This window comes from Ceratotherium simum, chromosome 32 (assembly GCF_057802395.1).
Source record: "Ceratotherium simum simum isolate JZ-2026a chromosome 32, ASM5780239v1, whole genome shotgun sequence".
Classification (NCBI taxonomy): Eukaryota; Metazoa; Chordata; class Mammalia; order Perissodactyla; family Rhinocerotidae; genus Ceratotherium; species Ceratotherium simum.
Genome location: NC_141931.1, coordinates 25831554 through 25846213, shown reverse-complemented (window position 1 = coordinate 25846213; position 14660 = coordinate 25831554). Strand labels below are relative to the sequence as shown.

The 14660-nt window shown below is 41.1% G+C and overlaps 1 protein-coding gene across 2 annotated transcripts in view; it reads left to right on the top strand.

Moving 5' to 3' along the window:
* Positions 1-14660, top strand: part of ITIH2 (inter-alpha-trypsin inhibitor heavy chain 2) — a 37979-nt gene that overhangs the window by 12871 nt on the left and 10448 nt on the right. For both annotated transcript variants that reach the window (XM_087420844.1, XM_004425381.3), the window contains 9 exons: positions 1287-1394; positions 2063-2191; positions 3616-3732; positions 6916-7084; positions 7681-7806; positions 9301-9482; positions 10415-10600; positions 10979-11118; positions 13024-13193. In XM_087420844.1, the coding sequence (XP_087276970.1) occupies positions 1287-1394; positions 2063-2191; positions 3616-3732; positions 6916-7084; positions 7681-7806; positions 9301-9482; positions 10415-10600; positions 10979-11118; positions 13024-13193 (1327 nt within the window). The remainder of the gene's footprint in view (positions 1-1286; positions 1395-2062; positions 2192-3615; positions 3733-6915; positions 7085-7680; positions 7807-9300; positions 9483-10414; positions 10601-10978; positions 11119-13023; positions 13194-14660) is intronic.

Below are 14660 nucleotides of genomic sequence, written 5' to 3'. Positions count from 1 at the left end.
TTCTTACTAATGTGGAGAATCATTTGATCATTTGGAGCTAATGGGAATCTTAGAGGCAAATTAAGTTCACATCTTATGCTGGAATTTGTAATAACCAAGAAGGAAAATATTGACTTTGCTTAAACAAGTGTCCAGACTTTAGGAAAACAGATTTAAAAAAAAAAGTGGAAAAAAGGTTGGTCTGACTTCAAAGCCAGGATCTTCCAAAGGGGAGATAGCTCATCGCTGTTGCAAATGGCTCTAAATGAGGAAGAGGCAGTAAGGAAATCAACGTGTGCGCAGGGTTCTACCTGATGATCTCACCCTTAAGTGGGTGTGTACGAAAAGTGGAGGGCAATCTCATGACAAACAAATAGAATATTGTGTCATGGGGCTAAAATATAGTCTCCATGTCAAATGAAAAGAAGGAACAGAAACTATTGAAAGTCAAGAGGCAGCATACAAAGTACTAAGAGCTCAGGCCCTGAGTTTGAAGCACGGCTCAGCCACTTACTAGCTGGGTCACCCTGAATCTCTGTTTCTTCATCTGTAAAATGAGAAATAACAAATAAGAACAACATGTGCGGTGCTTAGCACAGCACCTAGAGTCTATGGAGAGAAATGGCAGCTGGGACTATGGTTTTGCCAAGGATCGCCCAAAGGGATTTCCAACTCTTTACCTCTGTTCAAAGCAAGAAGACAGAAAAGGAATAAGAAGTTCCAGGTTGTGGGGGAAATGCTCTCTTACTGACAGATCTACAGAGTAAATGCAGAATCATTTAACGATGGCTTTCCTTCTTTTTCTTTTTCCTAATAACATGAATGTTTTTATAAATAAAAAGAATAGAATAGGATGAGATAGAGAAGGGGAATTAAATCCCAGAGGAAGGAAGCAATAGAAGGGAAGCACTGAGTTGCCATTGTGAGATGAACCATATCCCATGGAATTTAAGAATGGGCAGAAGTGATCATGGTACCATGCTGGGTCATCTTTGGTAAAACTTGAAGATGAGAGAAACAGCAAAGGACTTAGTAATTGTACTTCTTTCAAAAAGCCTTGAAAGATATGTTGATGCTTTGAGTAATTTTCTTTTCTTTTTTTTATTAGTATCTCTTTCTTCATGTTTTTGTTAGTTTGTTTCTTTTTGTACTTTTTTTATTGAGGTAACATTGGTTTAGAACATTATATAAATTTCAAGTGTACATCATTATATTTCAATTTCTGTGTAAACTACGTCATGTATACCACCCAAAGACTAATTACCATCGTCACTGTAATTTTGAGTAATTTTCTTTCCCATCTCTAGGTAGACGTGTGGATTATTGAACCTCAGGGTCTGAGATTTCTTCATGTTCCTGACACATTTGATGGCCATTTCGAAGGCGTTCCAGTCATATCTAAAGGACACCAGAAGGTACCATATGTATTGCATGTTGCAAAGACTCTAAGTGGCCACTAGCTCCTGAGTTCTGTTCTCCTCCTGTGCTCTGGGGAACAGAGAAGTGATCAGATGTTGAGCTGAGGGAATTATATGAAAGAGCAGTGATCCCTGAGCAAAGTCTTCCACAGGATATACAAAACAAAACCTCCAAATGTTTCATTGCATTTTGACCAATGACTGTCCCTTTCAGAGACTCATTTCCCCCAAGTCATCTGCTTGACCAGCTAAAAGATGACCTTCACCTAACACATGGTAGATTTTCATAAATCACAGAGAGAGATATTCATCTTAATTCTCTCTGCCTTAATGGCTAATAGTAACCAACTAGAGAGGGGTCAAAGTCCTCTAAGAACCTTTCACAAACTCTTTCTAGAGCTGGGAGCCATTTCTTCCATGGGGGAAGAAGGGGTTCTTTGAATCTCTTAAGAAGACCCAAATTCCAGCTAACAGCACACTGTTGGTGCTGGCAGATGCTCCCTCACGTGCCTTGGCGCTGTCGCTTCCATCAGTAAGGGGACTATGATGCTGCCTGGGTGCGGAATGGCAATACCTCTTTACCTGTGTGCTTGAGAAGGTGCAGCTGTCAACCCTGGACGGGGATGGGGGCAGAGACCAGGCTCAGACATCACTGTTCTTTCCAGGCTCATGTCTCCTTCAAGCCCACAGTAGCGCAGCAAAGAAAATGCTCCAACTGCTCGGGGACTGCGGTAGACGGAGAGCTGGTGGTGATGTATGATGTGAACAGAGAAGAGAAAGCTGGTGAACTTGAGGTGGGTGAAAGCAGAGTCAAGGAGAACTGCCATGCTGAGGCCAAAGACTGTTTCTTGTTGGACTAACTCCCTTGCCTCTGAGTTGTTCCTAGCTGCCAAGGCAAGTGTCAAGGCTACAGAGAAGGGACCAAAATCATATTTCCCTAAGTGTCACCAAATATTATATTTTTATGTCAAGAAAACTGAATAAAGCGTCATTGGGTCTCCTGTCCCAGAAGGGTACTTCTAGGCCTCATCTGAAGAACAAGAGAAAATCACAATATGGGAATTTTGGATAATCTTCCAAGGTCTTTTGTAATTAGACTATCAAAGAAAGCCCAGAAGTGCTGGGGCTGGGAGGAAGGCTAACCACCAAAGCCTAGAGAAAGATCGACGGTTAGTGGTGGAGTCCAGGTTCAATGTTCATCATGAGATTTCTTGAAATTTTCCTTTCTCTGTTTGTCATGTCTTACATTTGTGTCTGTATTTCCCTTGTGCTAAGGTAAGAGACCTTAGAGAGTATCCAAACTCCTGTGCTTCTCTCCAGGGACAGGGAGGTAGGGAAGTGTCCACAGCTGCACACCCCACAGCTGGACACTGTGCTATCCTGGTGGAGGCAACTGGAGGGCAGTAGAGAGAGAATGAGGGGAGTTAATTACCAGAGCCTGCAGGGGAAGACAAAAAGGAAGGTCAGAAACTCAGCTGGAGTGGCCTCCGATTAACTTCAAGAACAACCCAAACTCAACTTAAAGCTCCTTCATGATCTGCCCTGCTGATGCTCAGCCCTGATTCCTTGAATTCTTGATTTTATGGCCCATCGTGCTGAACCACTTATAGAGCCCCAAATGTGCCATCTTCTCTCACCGCCAGTGCTGTCTGGAACTCTCCTCCCCACTCCCACCCCCCCCCCAACCACACCCAACTCCCACACTGGCAGGCTAACTCCAAACTCATGCTCAAGTCCAGCGTAGATGCCATTTCCTTGGAACAGCCTCTCCCATCTGGGTTAGATGCACCTCCACTGCATGTTCTCAGAGCCCTCTATATTCCTGATCACAGAGCTTAACACCCTAGGGAGCAAATTGCCTCTTTACTTGTCTGGATCGTCCACTGGCCTGTGAGCCTCATAGGGCAGAGCTCTACGAGATTCACCATTGGTTAGCAGGGTGCGCAGAACAGAGGCTCTCAGTGAAGACTGGAGCGAAGTGAAATACCCTGGAGAGTTAATCTGCCAAGAAGGTTCAGACCTTCACAGGAAAGGACTGAGGGGAAGCGGAAGGAGAAGGGAGAGACGGCTGGACGGCAGGCTTCTGTTCCCCCTTTATGACCACCATGCCTCCTGTTCACCAGGCTCACCTCTCCTCCCTTAGTCCCCAGGCTCCCAGTCTTCCTACATTCTAAACATTGATAACAGTTTGACTCACAAATATGTTGTGTTTTTTCAGGTATTTAATGGATATTTTGTCCACTTTTTCGCTCCTGACCACATGGACCCGATTCCCAAAAACATCCTCTTTGTCATTGATGTTAGTGGCTCAATGTGGGGAGTAAAAATGAAACAAGTAAGTCCCCTCTGGTGGCAGTGGTACATGGGCCTCTCTACCTTCTGTCCCCTCCCAACAAAGCAATCGTTCAATGTCCCTTCCCCACTATGGCTTGTCTCAGTCAGCTCGGGTTGCTGTGACAAAGAACCACAGACTGAGTGGCTTAGAAACAACTGAAATTTATCTCAACGTTCAGCTTTTTGAAAAATTTCATCTCAGCATAACCTCTTCTCACTTGGATCACTGTTCTGCTTCACGGTCTTTTGGGTATTTTGCATAACATTTTACGTTAATATCTTGCCATTGTTCACAAATAACTTTGAAATTGTCGTATGCATATCTTTTCTAATTATATTTTAATTCCTTGACTGTGTGGGCACCCTGTCTCATATCTTCCGGTTTGGAGTTCAACATAGGCTTATTCAGCGTTAAATGGTATAGATGCAATTCTAAAGATCAAACAAGGACATTTCTTATTTTATCCATCAATCCAGTGATCCAACCAACTTGAACAACCAACTGACCATTCATTCATTCATTCAACAGCCATTTCTGACCACCCAAGTGTTCACCACTGTTTGGGGATCCAAAAGGAGGAAAAAACATGGCCCCTGCCTACTGTACTTACACCCCAATACCAGGTTTCCCAACAGTGGCACTATTGACATTTAGACTGGATAATTCTCTGTCGTAGGGGCCGCTCTGTACATTGTAGGATGTTTTGCAGCATCTCTGGCCTCTATCCACTAGATGCCAGTAGCACCCACCCCCTCAGACATGACAACCAAAAATGTCTTTGGACGTTGCTAAATGTCCCCTGGGGAAAAACTGCCCTCAGTTGAGACCCACTGCTCTAATACAAGAGTGTATTTGCTGCTTCCTTCCTTCCTTCCTTCATTCATTTAATAAACATTTATTAAGCACCCACTGTATCAGGCACTTAGTTCATCACTAACAAAATCAACCAGAGGCATAAAAAGAAAAATCATTCTTGCTCTCATGGAGCTTGCAGAGCTTTCATTCTGGGGGAAGGAGGCACAGAGAATAAACAAGAAACATAATAAGTAAATGTAAAAGTATCTTCAGCAGTCGTGTTATGAAAAAAGCTTTTTTTAAAAAAAAAAAAAGAGGAGTGTATTAGGAATCAAGAGTGCCAATTGCAGGGGGATGAAATTTTAAATAGATTTGTCATCTAAATAGGTGCTTTCACTGAGAAGACCTTGAGTAAACCCTTAGAAGGTGAGGGGAGAGCCGTGCAGATATCTGGGGGAAGGCCACCGTAGGCACCAGGAGCGGCCAGTGCAATGGCTCTGTCAGAAGAGCACCAGGCATGTTCAGGAGCAGGGAGGAGACCAGCGCAGCGGGAGGGGAGGGTGGGGGAAAGCAGTGGGAGATGAGATCTGAGAAGGAAGGGGCAAGGGCAGGTCATGTGGAGCCTGTCAGGTCATTATGAGAACTTTGCCTGTTACACTGAGAGACATGGAGAGCTATTGGAGGATTTTGGATGAAGGACCCAATCTGACTTACGCTTTAAAGGAGATCTCTGGCTGCTACGCTGAGAACAGACCGGTGTGGAGGTGAGGGGTGGAAGCGGGGAGGCCGGAGAAGAGGCTATTGCAATCATCCAGGCCAGAGATGCTGGTGGCTTGAACCTGGGTGGCAGTTGTGGATGTGGCGAGAAGTGATTGGATTCTGGAATCTGTTTTGAAGGTAGAGTAAACAAAATTTCCTAAAGCTGCGAGGTGAGAGAAGGAAAAAGGACTGAAAGATGCTCCAAGCCTTTAGCCTGGGCAGTGGGAAAGAAGGATAGAGTTTGCCATCAGTGAGTTGAAAAGATGGGACGAAATCAGACTTTGTGGGGAATATCGGGGGTTCGGTTTTGGACACGTGAAGTCTGAGATGTCTATTAAAATCCAAGTGGACGTGTCAAGCAGGCTGTTGGCTATACAAGTCTGGTGTTCAAAGATGAGACATCGAGATATACAATTAGGAGTCACTAGTATGTAGACGGTATTTACAGCAATGAGACTAGGTAAGAACCTGAAGGAGCAAGGGTAGATAGAGAAGAGACCAAGAATGAACCTTAAGCTTTTCCAACAATTAGAATTTGGAGAGAAGAGGAGGAACGAGCATTGAAGACTAAGAAAACACAAGCAATGAGAGCAGGAGAAACTAAGAGAGTCCGAGGCTTTGGAAGACAATGAGGAAGTTGTATTAGGTGGATTGACCAGCTGGTTTAAATGCTGCTCATAGGTTGGGTCTGATGAGAAGTGAGAATAGGCCATTGGATTTAGCAACAACCTTGACAAGAGCAATTTCGGTGGAGGGATGATGGTGAAAACCTGAATGGGGTGGGTTCCAGAGAGAATAGGAAAAGATTTGGAGACAGTATGTTTAGACAGTTCTTTCAAGGAATTTTATTGCAAAGGGAAGCTGAGACGTGGGGAAAGTGGGTAAAAATGAGGTTTTTAAAGAGATGAGAAATAACAGTATGTTTTTATGTTTATGGAAATGTACCAATAGAGGAGGAAAATTTAAGATGTAAGAGAGGCAAAGGACAGTTGATAGAGCCACTTCCTTCAGTAGATGAGAGAGAATGAAATCTAGCTCACAAGTGGATGGATTCTCCTTAGGTAGAAATACTACTACTAGTTCTCCCATATTACCAGGCAGGAAGGAAAAGTGTATGGGCACAAATGTTGGTAGGTGGGATTTTATGATGGTGGGAGTTGTGGAAACTTTCCTCTGATTGCTTCAAATTCTCAATGAAGTAGGAATCTAGGTCGTCAGCTGAGACAGGAGGAGGGAGGTGTTGGTGGTTTGAAGAGAAAGGAGATAAGAAGCAGTGGTTTAAGAGAGGCAGTGAGTAGATGGACTTGAGAAATATATTTGATTTGCAGGCACCACCATGTGAGCACCCAAGGTTTGTGATCTTTAACTTAGAATAAAACTAGTCAAAGTGATTGTGCATAACAAATAAGACAGTAAAAGTTTAAATATCAAAATGCAGACAATACATGTTCAGAATAAGTGAGAGATAGATCTGTGTTGACTGAGGTAGATTTAAGAGGTTTTCTGGAAGAATTATCTAGCTGGAGTCAGTACTTGAAAGATGACTAGGATGAATTATTGGTCTTCCTCCTTTCTTCTTAGGCTTAGAGCTTATGTAATGAGACCCCTCTCCACTCTCTTTCAAAATAGACGGTGGAAGCAATGAAGACCATATTGGATGACCTAAGAACTGAAGACCAATTCTCTGTGGTTGATTTCAACCACAACGTGCGAGCCTGGAGAAATGATTTAGTCTCAGCTACTAAAACACAAGTTGCAGATGCCAAAAAGTATATCGAGAAAATCCAGCCCCATGGAGGTGAGTGAGTTTGACCTAAGCCCAGCGAGCAACTTCCATGGGCTCAAATCTTGATTCACCGAAGAAGTATTATTTCCTACCACAGAGGTCTTTGCCCGTTCTGCAGTTGTCTGCCTTAAATAATACATTTATTATTAAATGACGAATACTAAGCTGGTGGTGAATGTACAACGCGTAACCCATCCCACACAAGTTTTTAACCAACTTTCCTCAAAAGTGTTAGTAAGCGACACCAGCCTTCTTGTTACTTGCAGAGCATAAAATGTTACTGTCTATAGAACAGTGTCCAAGTATACGAGCAAGGCTGATTTAGGTAACTTCCGTTTGGTGTTTAACAAAATGACAGACTGGTGCGTTGAAAGGGCTACTTTGTCTCTAAGGGGATAGTTTACCACAAAATGAACATTTTACTCCACTGGGAGATCTTGACCAGCCTGGGCAAAATGTGTGTCACTTGGAAAGCAATAGAATGAGTTGAGTACTGAATAAATTATGCATGAGTAATCACCTGACAGATGAACCTGAACCCAAGATGTCACTGTTTCTGTGCAAAGAAAGAATATATAATGGAACAGCCCATCATGTTTCTTGAACAGGCACAAACATCAATGAAGCACTCCTGCGGGCCATCTTTATTTTGAATGAAGCCAACAACTTGGGATTGTTGGACCCCAACTCAGTCTCCTTGATAATTTTGGTTTCTGACGGTGATCCCACAGTCGGCAAGTATCACTTCGGTTTTCTAGTGACAAATATTGTTACTGTTATTTCTTGGAAATGTTCTTTGCTTGAAATGGGAAATCTAATGGCATTTGCCTGAGTTTCTAAACCATGTTAAACCCACGCTCCCTAAAAGAAGGCTTCTTTTGACCTTGAAACACTCAGCCCAGTTAAACCAGTCCCCAGCTATTTTTCAGTGATGCTCTCGAATCGTTCAGTTTTACCTCCACAATATGTGGAAACTTGAATTTTAACTGTAATAGTGTGCTATGGGGATTGCTGATATATACTAGTGAAATGCATTTATTTACTCAATTTAAGGCAGGTGGGATGATGTACGTGAGTGTGTGGTGTGTATTTACCCCAGGTCTCCAGTAGTACATCTGGATTCCGCAGTAACATACTCTCCCTCTGTCCTCCACGTGGCCCTCAGTTACTCACTCCAACTGGAGAAATTACTTTTCTTCTTCTAATTTCTATTCTCTGGAGAAATTACAGATATCCTGTATGTTAAGCATTTTTCTTATCCACAAAATGGCTCAACATCTCTCTGCTTCTATCATGTACTTTCAATTTTATTTGCTTATTTGCTTATTATCTTTATAATGACAAATATCAGTAAGAGGGAACGCTAGATTGCATTGCAGTGTCATGTAGACGAGGACAGTGTCTCACCTGCGCCTGACACAGCTCAGTGGAAGGAAAACAAGTGAGCCAGTCATGGCAATGGCAACCAGCGATTTAGAAAGACTAAGAACAACCATTCTATTAATGGTGAGACTGGGATGGCAACCGTTATGTATTTGTTGTAGATTCTGTATGTTTCCTCTACCTTGGATCAGATTACTTTTAAAATTCAATTTTAGAATAAAATCCTTAGGAAGAAAAGCAAACATAGTAAAAAATTAAGCCTGTTTCTCACACCTGTCCCTCAACCACCCAGGTCCTGTCACTGGAGGCAGTCACTGGTTACCAATTTCATGTGTATCTCTACAGAAATATTCTACACGTTATCTGTATACTATTTATACATATATACACATATATGTGAATATATACACACATATATACATACATATATGCATGCATATTATACAAATACATTCTGCATATACCAATCTTTACACTGATTTTTCCCCTTTAAAAATGTGCCTTTGAGATCATTCAATATCATTCTATACAAGTACTTCAAGAGCTGCCCTCTTCTTTTTAATAACTGCATAGTATTTCACAGTGTGAATGTACCATAATTTGACCAATCTCCCTTATTGGCATACATGTAAGTGTTTCCCAATAATGTTGCTACGTACCATTGCTCATACTTCATTTCAACATGTATGAGTGCATCTGTGAGAAAAATTCCTAGTTGAGTCACCGGGTCAAAGGGTAAGTGCATTTTTAATTTTGACAAATTTTGCTAAACTGTCCTCCATGGATTTTCCAAAAACTTTACAACATTGCCTCCTTCCTTTCCTTTCTGTCATCATCAACTTTAGGTGAACTGAAGTTGTCAAAAATTCAGAAAAATGTGAAGCAGAACATCCAAGACAACATCTCCTTATTCAGCCTGGGGATAGGATTTGATGTAGATTATGATTTTTTGAAGAGGCTATCCAATGACAACCGTGGAATTGCTCATAGGATTTATGGAAACCAAGACACTTCTTCCCAGCTCAAGGTAACATTTTCTTCCTGTTCTTTTTTTTCTTCCCTTGAAATCATTCAACTAGCAATATCTGAAGCCTAAAAGAAGATGGCAGAATTTAAGTGAAAATTGCCATTTTTTCCATTATATTCGGTCACAAGAATCAGGAAAGTGTTCCATTCCTTTCTCATGCACCCCACCCTACTTGTATCTCTTCATTAACAATGAGATGAGAGACAGTAAAGAGATTAGCACGCAGTTCCCTACTCCCCGAACAAGTCTTCAGAGACACTATCAAAGCTTCTTGTGGCTCTCCAGTCCCGCTAAGCAATTGATCCTCCTTATCATCATGGCCACCTGTTTTCCCTTTAAAGTGCATTGGCACCTCAGATATCAACTTTTTGTAATGTAACGCAGACCAAATTATAGCCTGTAAGTTTCCTTAAATGTAAAAGATGTGAATTACTTGTTCATTTTGATTAAATGGACAGAAAAAGATGTAGGAGAAGAAGAACATACTTTACCCCACCTGTCAATTCCAGGTACCATATATCAACGGCAGGCACCATATTTAAATTGGGGGATAGGTAAGGGATAAGGTTCTAATTTGAGAATATCAACCCAGCAGACTTTTCTTATTATAAGGTTCTAATTTGAGTATATCAACCCAGCAGACTTTTCTTATTATAAGTGCCCATCAACTTTTTGTGCTGATCACAACAGAAGAAAAAAATGCTGGGCTCTTAAACCAATGGTAATATTCTTAACAAATCTTTATCTTCTCTATGTCTCAGTTTGTCTGATAATCATGAGAATTTTCCTTGGTGCATGGCTTTCCACAGAGATACTGTGAGAATAAATTAAAAGATATCTGCTAAGCTTTTCAAGAATCTCAGAGAAAAATGCTTTAGACCTATAAAGTGGTATAACGATAATGCTTTCTCTGTTTTTTTTATGAATTGTAGAAATTCTACAACCAAGTCTCTACTCCATTGCTCCGGAACATTCAGTTCAACTATCCTCATACGTCAGTAACAGATGTCACTCAAAATAGTTTCCATAACTTTTTTGGAGGCTCAGAGATTGTGGTGGCAGGAAAATTTGACCCTGATAAATCGGAGCAATTACAGGGCATTATCACTGCGACTTCGGTACATCTGCTTATCTGCTTATTCTAAAAATACTAACAGGTCCCCTGGATACAGTCCATCTTGTATATTAACAGGCTAAGACTCTATATACCAAGACTCTTTCATGTAGAGTAAAAGCAGTAAGTGAAAGAGAAGGCATAAAAATATCTATGCCATCTTCCCAACTACTGTATAAACCCTTACCTTTTTCACCCCAAACTCAATCCCAAACTCTGGAGGTATGCACTGACTTCCTCTTTTCATTCTTTTAAATTATTTTGCATTCCCCTTGAAATTGCATGGCACCCTGATTCACTCACTGTAGGCATAAAAAATACGAATTGATTAACTATCATTCTGCTTCCCTGGTGTCTTTCAACTGAACCTTCCATCGTCCAGGCGAACACAGAGTTAGTCTTAGAAACCCTGGCTGAAATGGATGGCTTAGAGGATTTTCTATCAAGAGACAAGCACGCAGACCCTGATTTCACCAAGAAATTGTGGGCCTATCTGACAATCAACCAACTTCTGGCTGAGCGGTAAGGAGTGAAGAGGATGCCCCACAGGGATTTGCAAAAGTGAAAGGTCTGGCTTGACTATTTGAAGTAATACACAAAAAGAGATTGGAACCAAGAAAGGCAGCAAATTAATTCAGGGTTTGGATTATTGATTTCCACTGGTTCCAAGCACTTTAACTAAAGCTGGGTTGACTCGTCTTTCTTTTTTATTGAGGTGTAACATACATTAAGTGTGTGAAGTGCATGAATTTTAAGTGTACAGTTGAATGAATTTTTATACATATCACCCGTGTAATCACCACCCAGATCCAGATATAGAGCACTTCCATCATCTCTGAAGGTTCCTTTCTTCTCCTTCTCACTCAACACCCCCCTCCCTTCTCCAATGGAAATCACTATCCCATCGTCTGTCACCATCAATTAGTTTTGTCTGTGACTAAATTTCATATAATGATACAATCTGTATTCTTTCATTTCTGGCTTCTTTCACTCCATATGATGTCTGTGAGATTCATCCAAGATGCTGTGGGTATCACTAGTTCATTTGCATCTACTTTAAAAACAGGTTGTTGTCCAAAGAGAAATTTATGATTAAGTGATTATGATATAATCACATAAGAAAGAGCTCCCTAATAGTTATCTATTTCATCTCTGGCTTCTCAGCTGACCTGCATTTAAACTCTCCAATATAAAATCTATATTTCTAGAATAATGAAGGAGTCTTTGACCACACACATCAGAATTATATGGGAGTGTTGGATAAGAAAATTACCATTCCTAAGCCCCAGTCCGCCTATTCGGTCGGATTCTTTTTTTTTTTTTTTTTTGTGAGGAAGATCAGCCCTGAGCTAACATCCATTCCAATCCTCCTCTTTTTGCTGAGGAAGACCGGCCCTGAGCTAACACCTATTGCCAATCCTCCTCCTTTTTTTCCCCCCTTTTCTCCCCAAAGCCCCAGTAGATAGTTGTATGTCATAGTTGCACATCCTTCTAGTTGCTGTACGTGGGACACCGCCTTAGCATGGCGGGACAAGCCGTGTGTCGGTGCACGCCCGGGATCCGAACCCCGGCCGCCAGTAGCAGAGCACACGCACTTAACCACTAAGCCAGGGGGCCGGCCCCGGTCGGATTCTTGAGAAGATGGAACAGGGTCATCTGAATTAGGTTGGGGAAAATGAAATACGGTTGTATAACTGTACTCACAGAGAAAATCCATGGTGTCAATAAGCTTATAAGACAGACACAGGGCTATAGCTGTGGCTTTGAAGTAAGCGAGAGGTATCCCTACCCCTTTATAGAAGCGCAGTGGGTGCATTTAAAGGTATATAGAAAATTGCTGCAGAATTTAAATATTGATTTTTAAAAAACAATCCCTATAAAACAGATCAGTGGTTGCCAGGGGTTAAGGGGGCAGCAAGGATGAATAGGTGGAGCAGAGGAGATTTTTAGGGCATTGAAACTACTCTGTGTGATTCTACAGTGGTGAATACATGTCCTTATACACTTGTCTAAACTCATAGACCGTACAACACTAAGAGTGAACCCTAATGTCAACTATGGACTCCGGGTGATGATGATGTGTCAGTGTAGGTTCATCGATTGTAACAAATGTCCCATGCTGGTGGGGGATGTTGATAGTGGCAGAGGCTGTGCTTGTATACGGGCAGGGGATATATGGGAAATCTCTGTACTTTCCACTTAATTTTGCTACGAACCTAAAACTGCTCCAAAAAAATTAACTCTATTAAAAAAATTTCCTTAGACTACACAGCTAGATAAAATACTAAGCTTTGTGAAGCCAGTTAGTTCTATTCTACCTTGTGGCCCCCAGGGTCCTCGTCGAACCCGGAAATGGTGGGGTTATAGAACTTCAACTCAGCCTTAAATGTAGTGATGTTCTCTAACATCTCTATTTCCTGAATACAGAAACCTGGCTCCTACAGCTGCTGCCAAAAGGAAAATTACAAAGACAATCTTGCAGATGTCTCTGGAACATCACATAGTGACCCCACTCACCTCGATGGTGATTGAGAATGAGGCTGGGGATGAGCGGATGCTGGCTGACTCCCCTCCGCAGGATCCTTCTTGCTGCTCAGGTCAGTGTTTCAATCTGGTGAAGTATGACCAGTTGGCTTTCTTACTCTGCATCAAAGTCCTTCAACCTCTGCTTCTCTGCACACCCAGCCCACCTCTCACTCCCAGGCCGGTGTTCCTGAGCTCTTCCTGTCAATTTCCTTTGGGGATAGCTTATTGCTGTGGTCTTCAAACATTTTTACTCATGTATCTCCCAAAGGAATTTTGAAAACCTATGTACCCCTTCACACATTTTTTAAATCAATGTTTAAAATTTTTCGCCTTGTTTAAATAATTGCAATGAATTTAATTTCTGGCATATTGTAAACATTGAGCTTTTAAAATAAAACTGTTACATCACTGTCTTAAGTGCATCCAATGAAATGGAATTCCTAATTTGATACGCACCATCATCTATTTTAAAAAATGGATGAACAAATCCTATTTTAATTATTGGAAATTTTATATGTAATTTTTCTAGTTGAACTTGGATTTCCATTCCACTTTCTTGGCAGAATTGTGTCCTAACGTAATATATTTTTATGCTCAAAAATCTTTTATTGATCTTCATACTTCTCTGCAAGAAAAATATGTTTACAAATTTAAATTTTCTCTGTTTCTTGTGATCACAGATTCTGAGTGTTCCAAGTTTTCTTCTGGATTGAATTTTATTAAAATTATTATGAGTAGACAATTATCAAAATAATATAAATATATTCTAAATTTTGATATACCTTAGAAGCAAAATTTTATTGGAAATCATCTCTTGATGAGAAAAATGTGGCTGAATATTTTTTCATGTACCTATGGGTGTTCTTTATTAATAGATTGAGAGAGACAAGATTCAGCATCAATTATAAAAAATTATTTTAATAGGCATAAGTCCTCATGATAAACCTTGTTGACATAGATAAGTAGATCAGAATGGAAAGAACTTGATATTGCAATGTCACTCACTTATCTGAACTTCTTTGAAGCTATAGGACGAAACTCACATAAGGATCTAGTATTAAAAAATTACTTTTAATGATCTATCAGACGTCAGCTCAGGCCCTACTCCAATTCTATCTAAAGTGAAGAGTTGGAAACTTGCAAACAGATTTGTTTCCCAGTCGTTAGAGTCATTCTCATTTTTGGCACAACACCAATTTTCAAACGGACACTTTGGTTCCCAGGAGGTTTCTGCTGAAGGCAGGCAGGGAAAGAGCACGCCTTGCATCTGGAAACTAGGAGAAAGAGGATTTCTTAGGAAAGAGTATATGTGGAAGTTGAGAATCTAGAAATTGCCTTCAAAACGATCCATGATCTCTGTGCCCTGTGGAAAGTCCCCAGGTACGCCCAAGGGCTCAAGCGCCCAAGTTTAGAAGACCTTGGTTTATCCGCCTCCTTCCTGCCTCTCTTTCTTAGGACTGGTCCTATTGAAACATAGTCTTGAGAATGACCTGCATACATTGGCAGGATTGTTTTCTGCATTTTAAATTTTGTCCAAG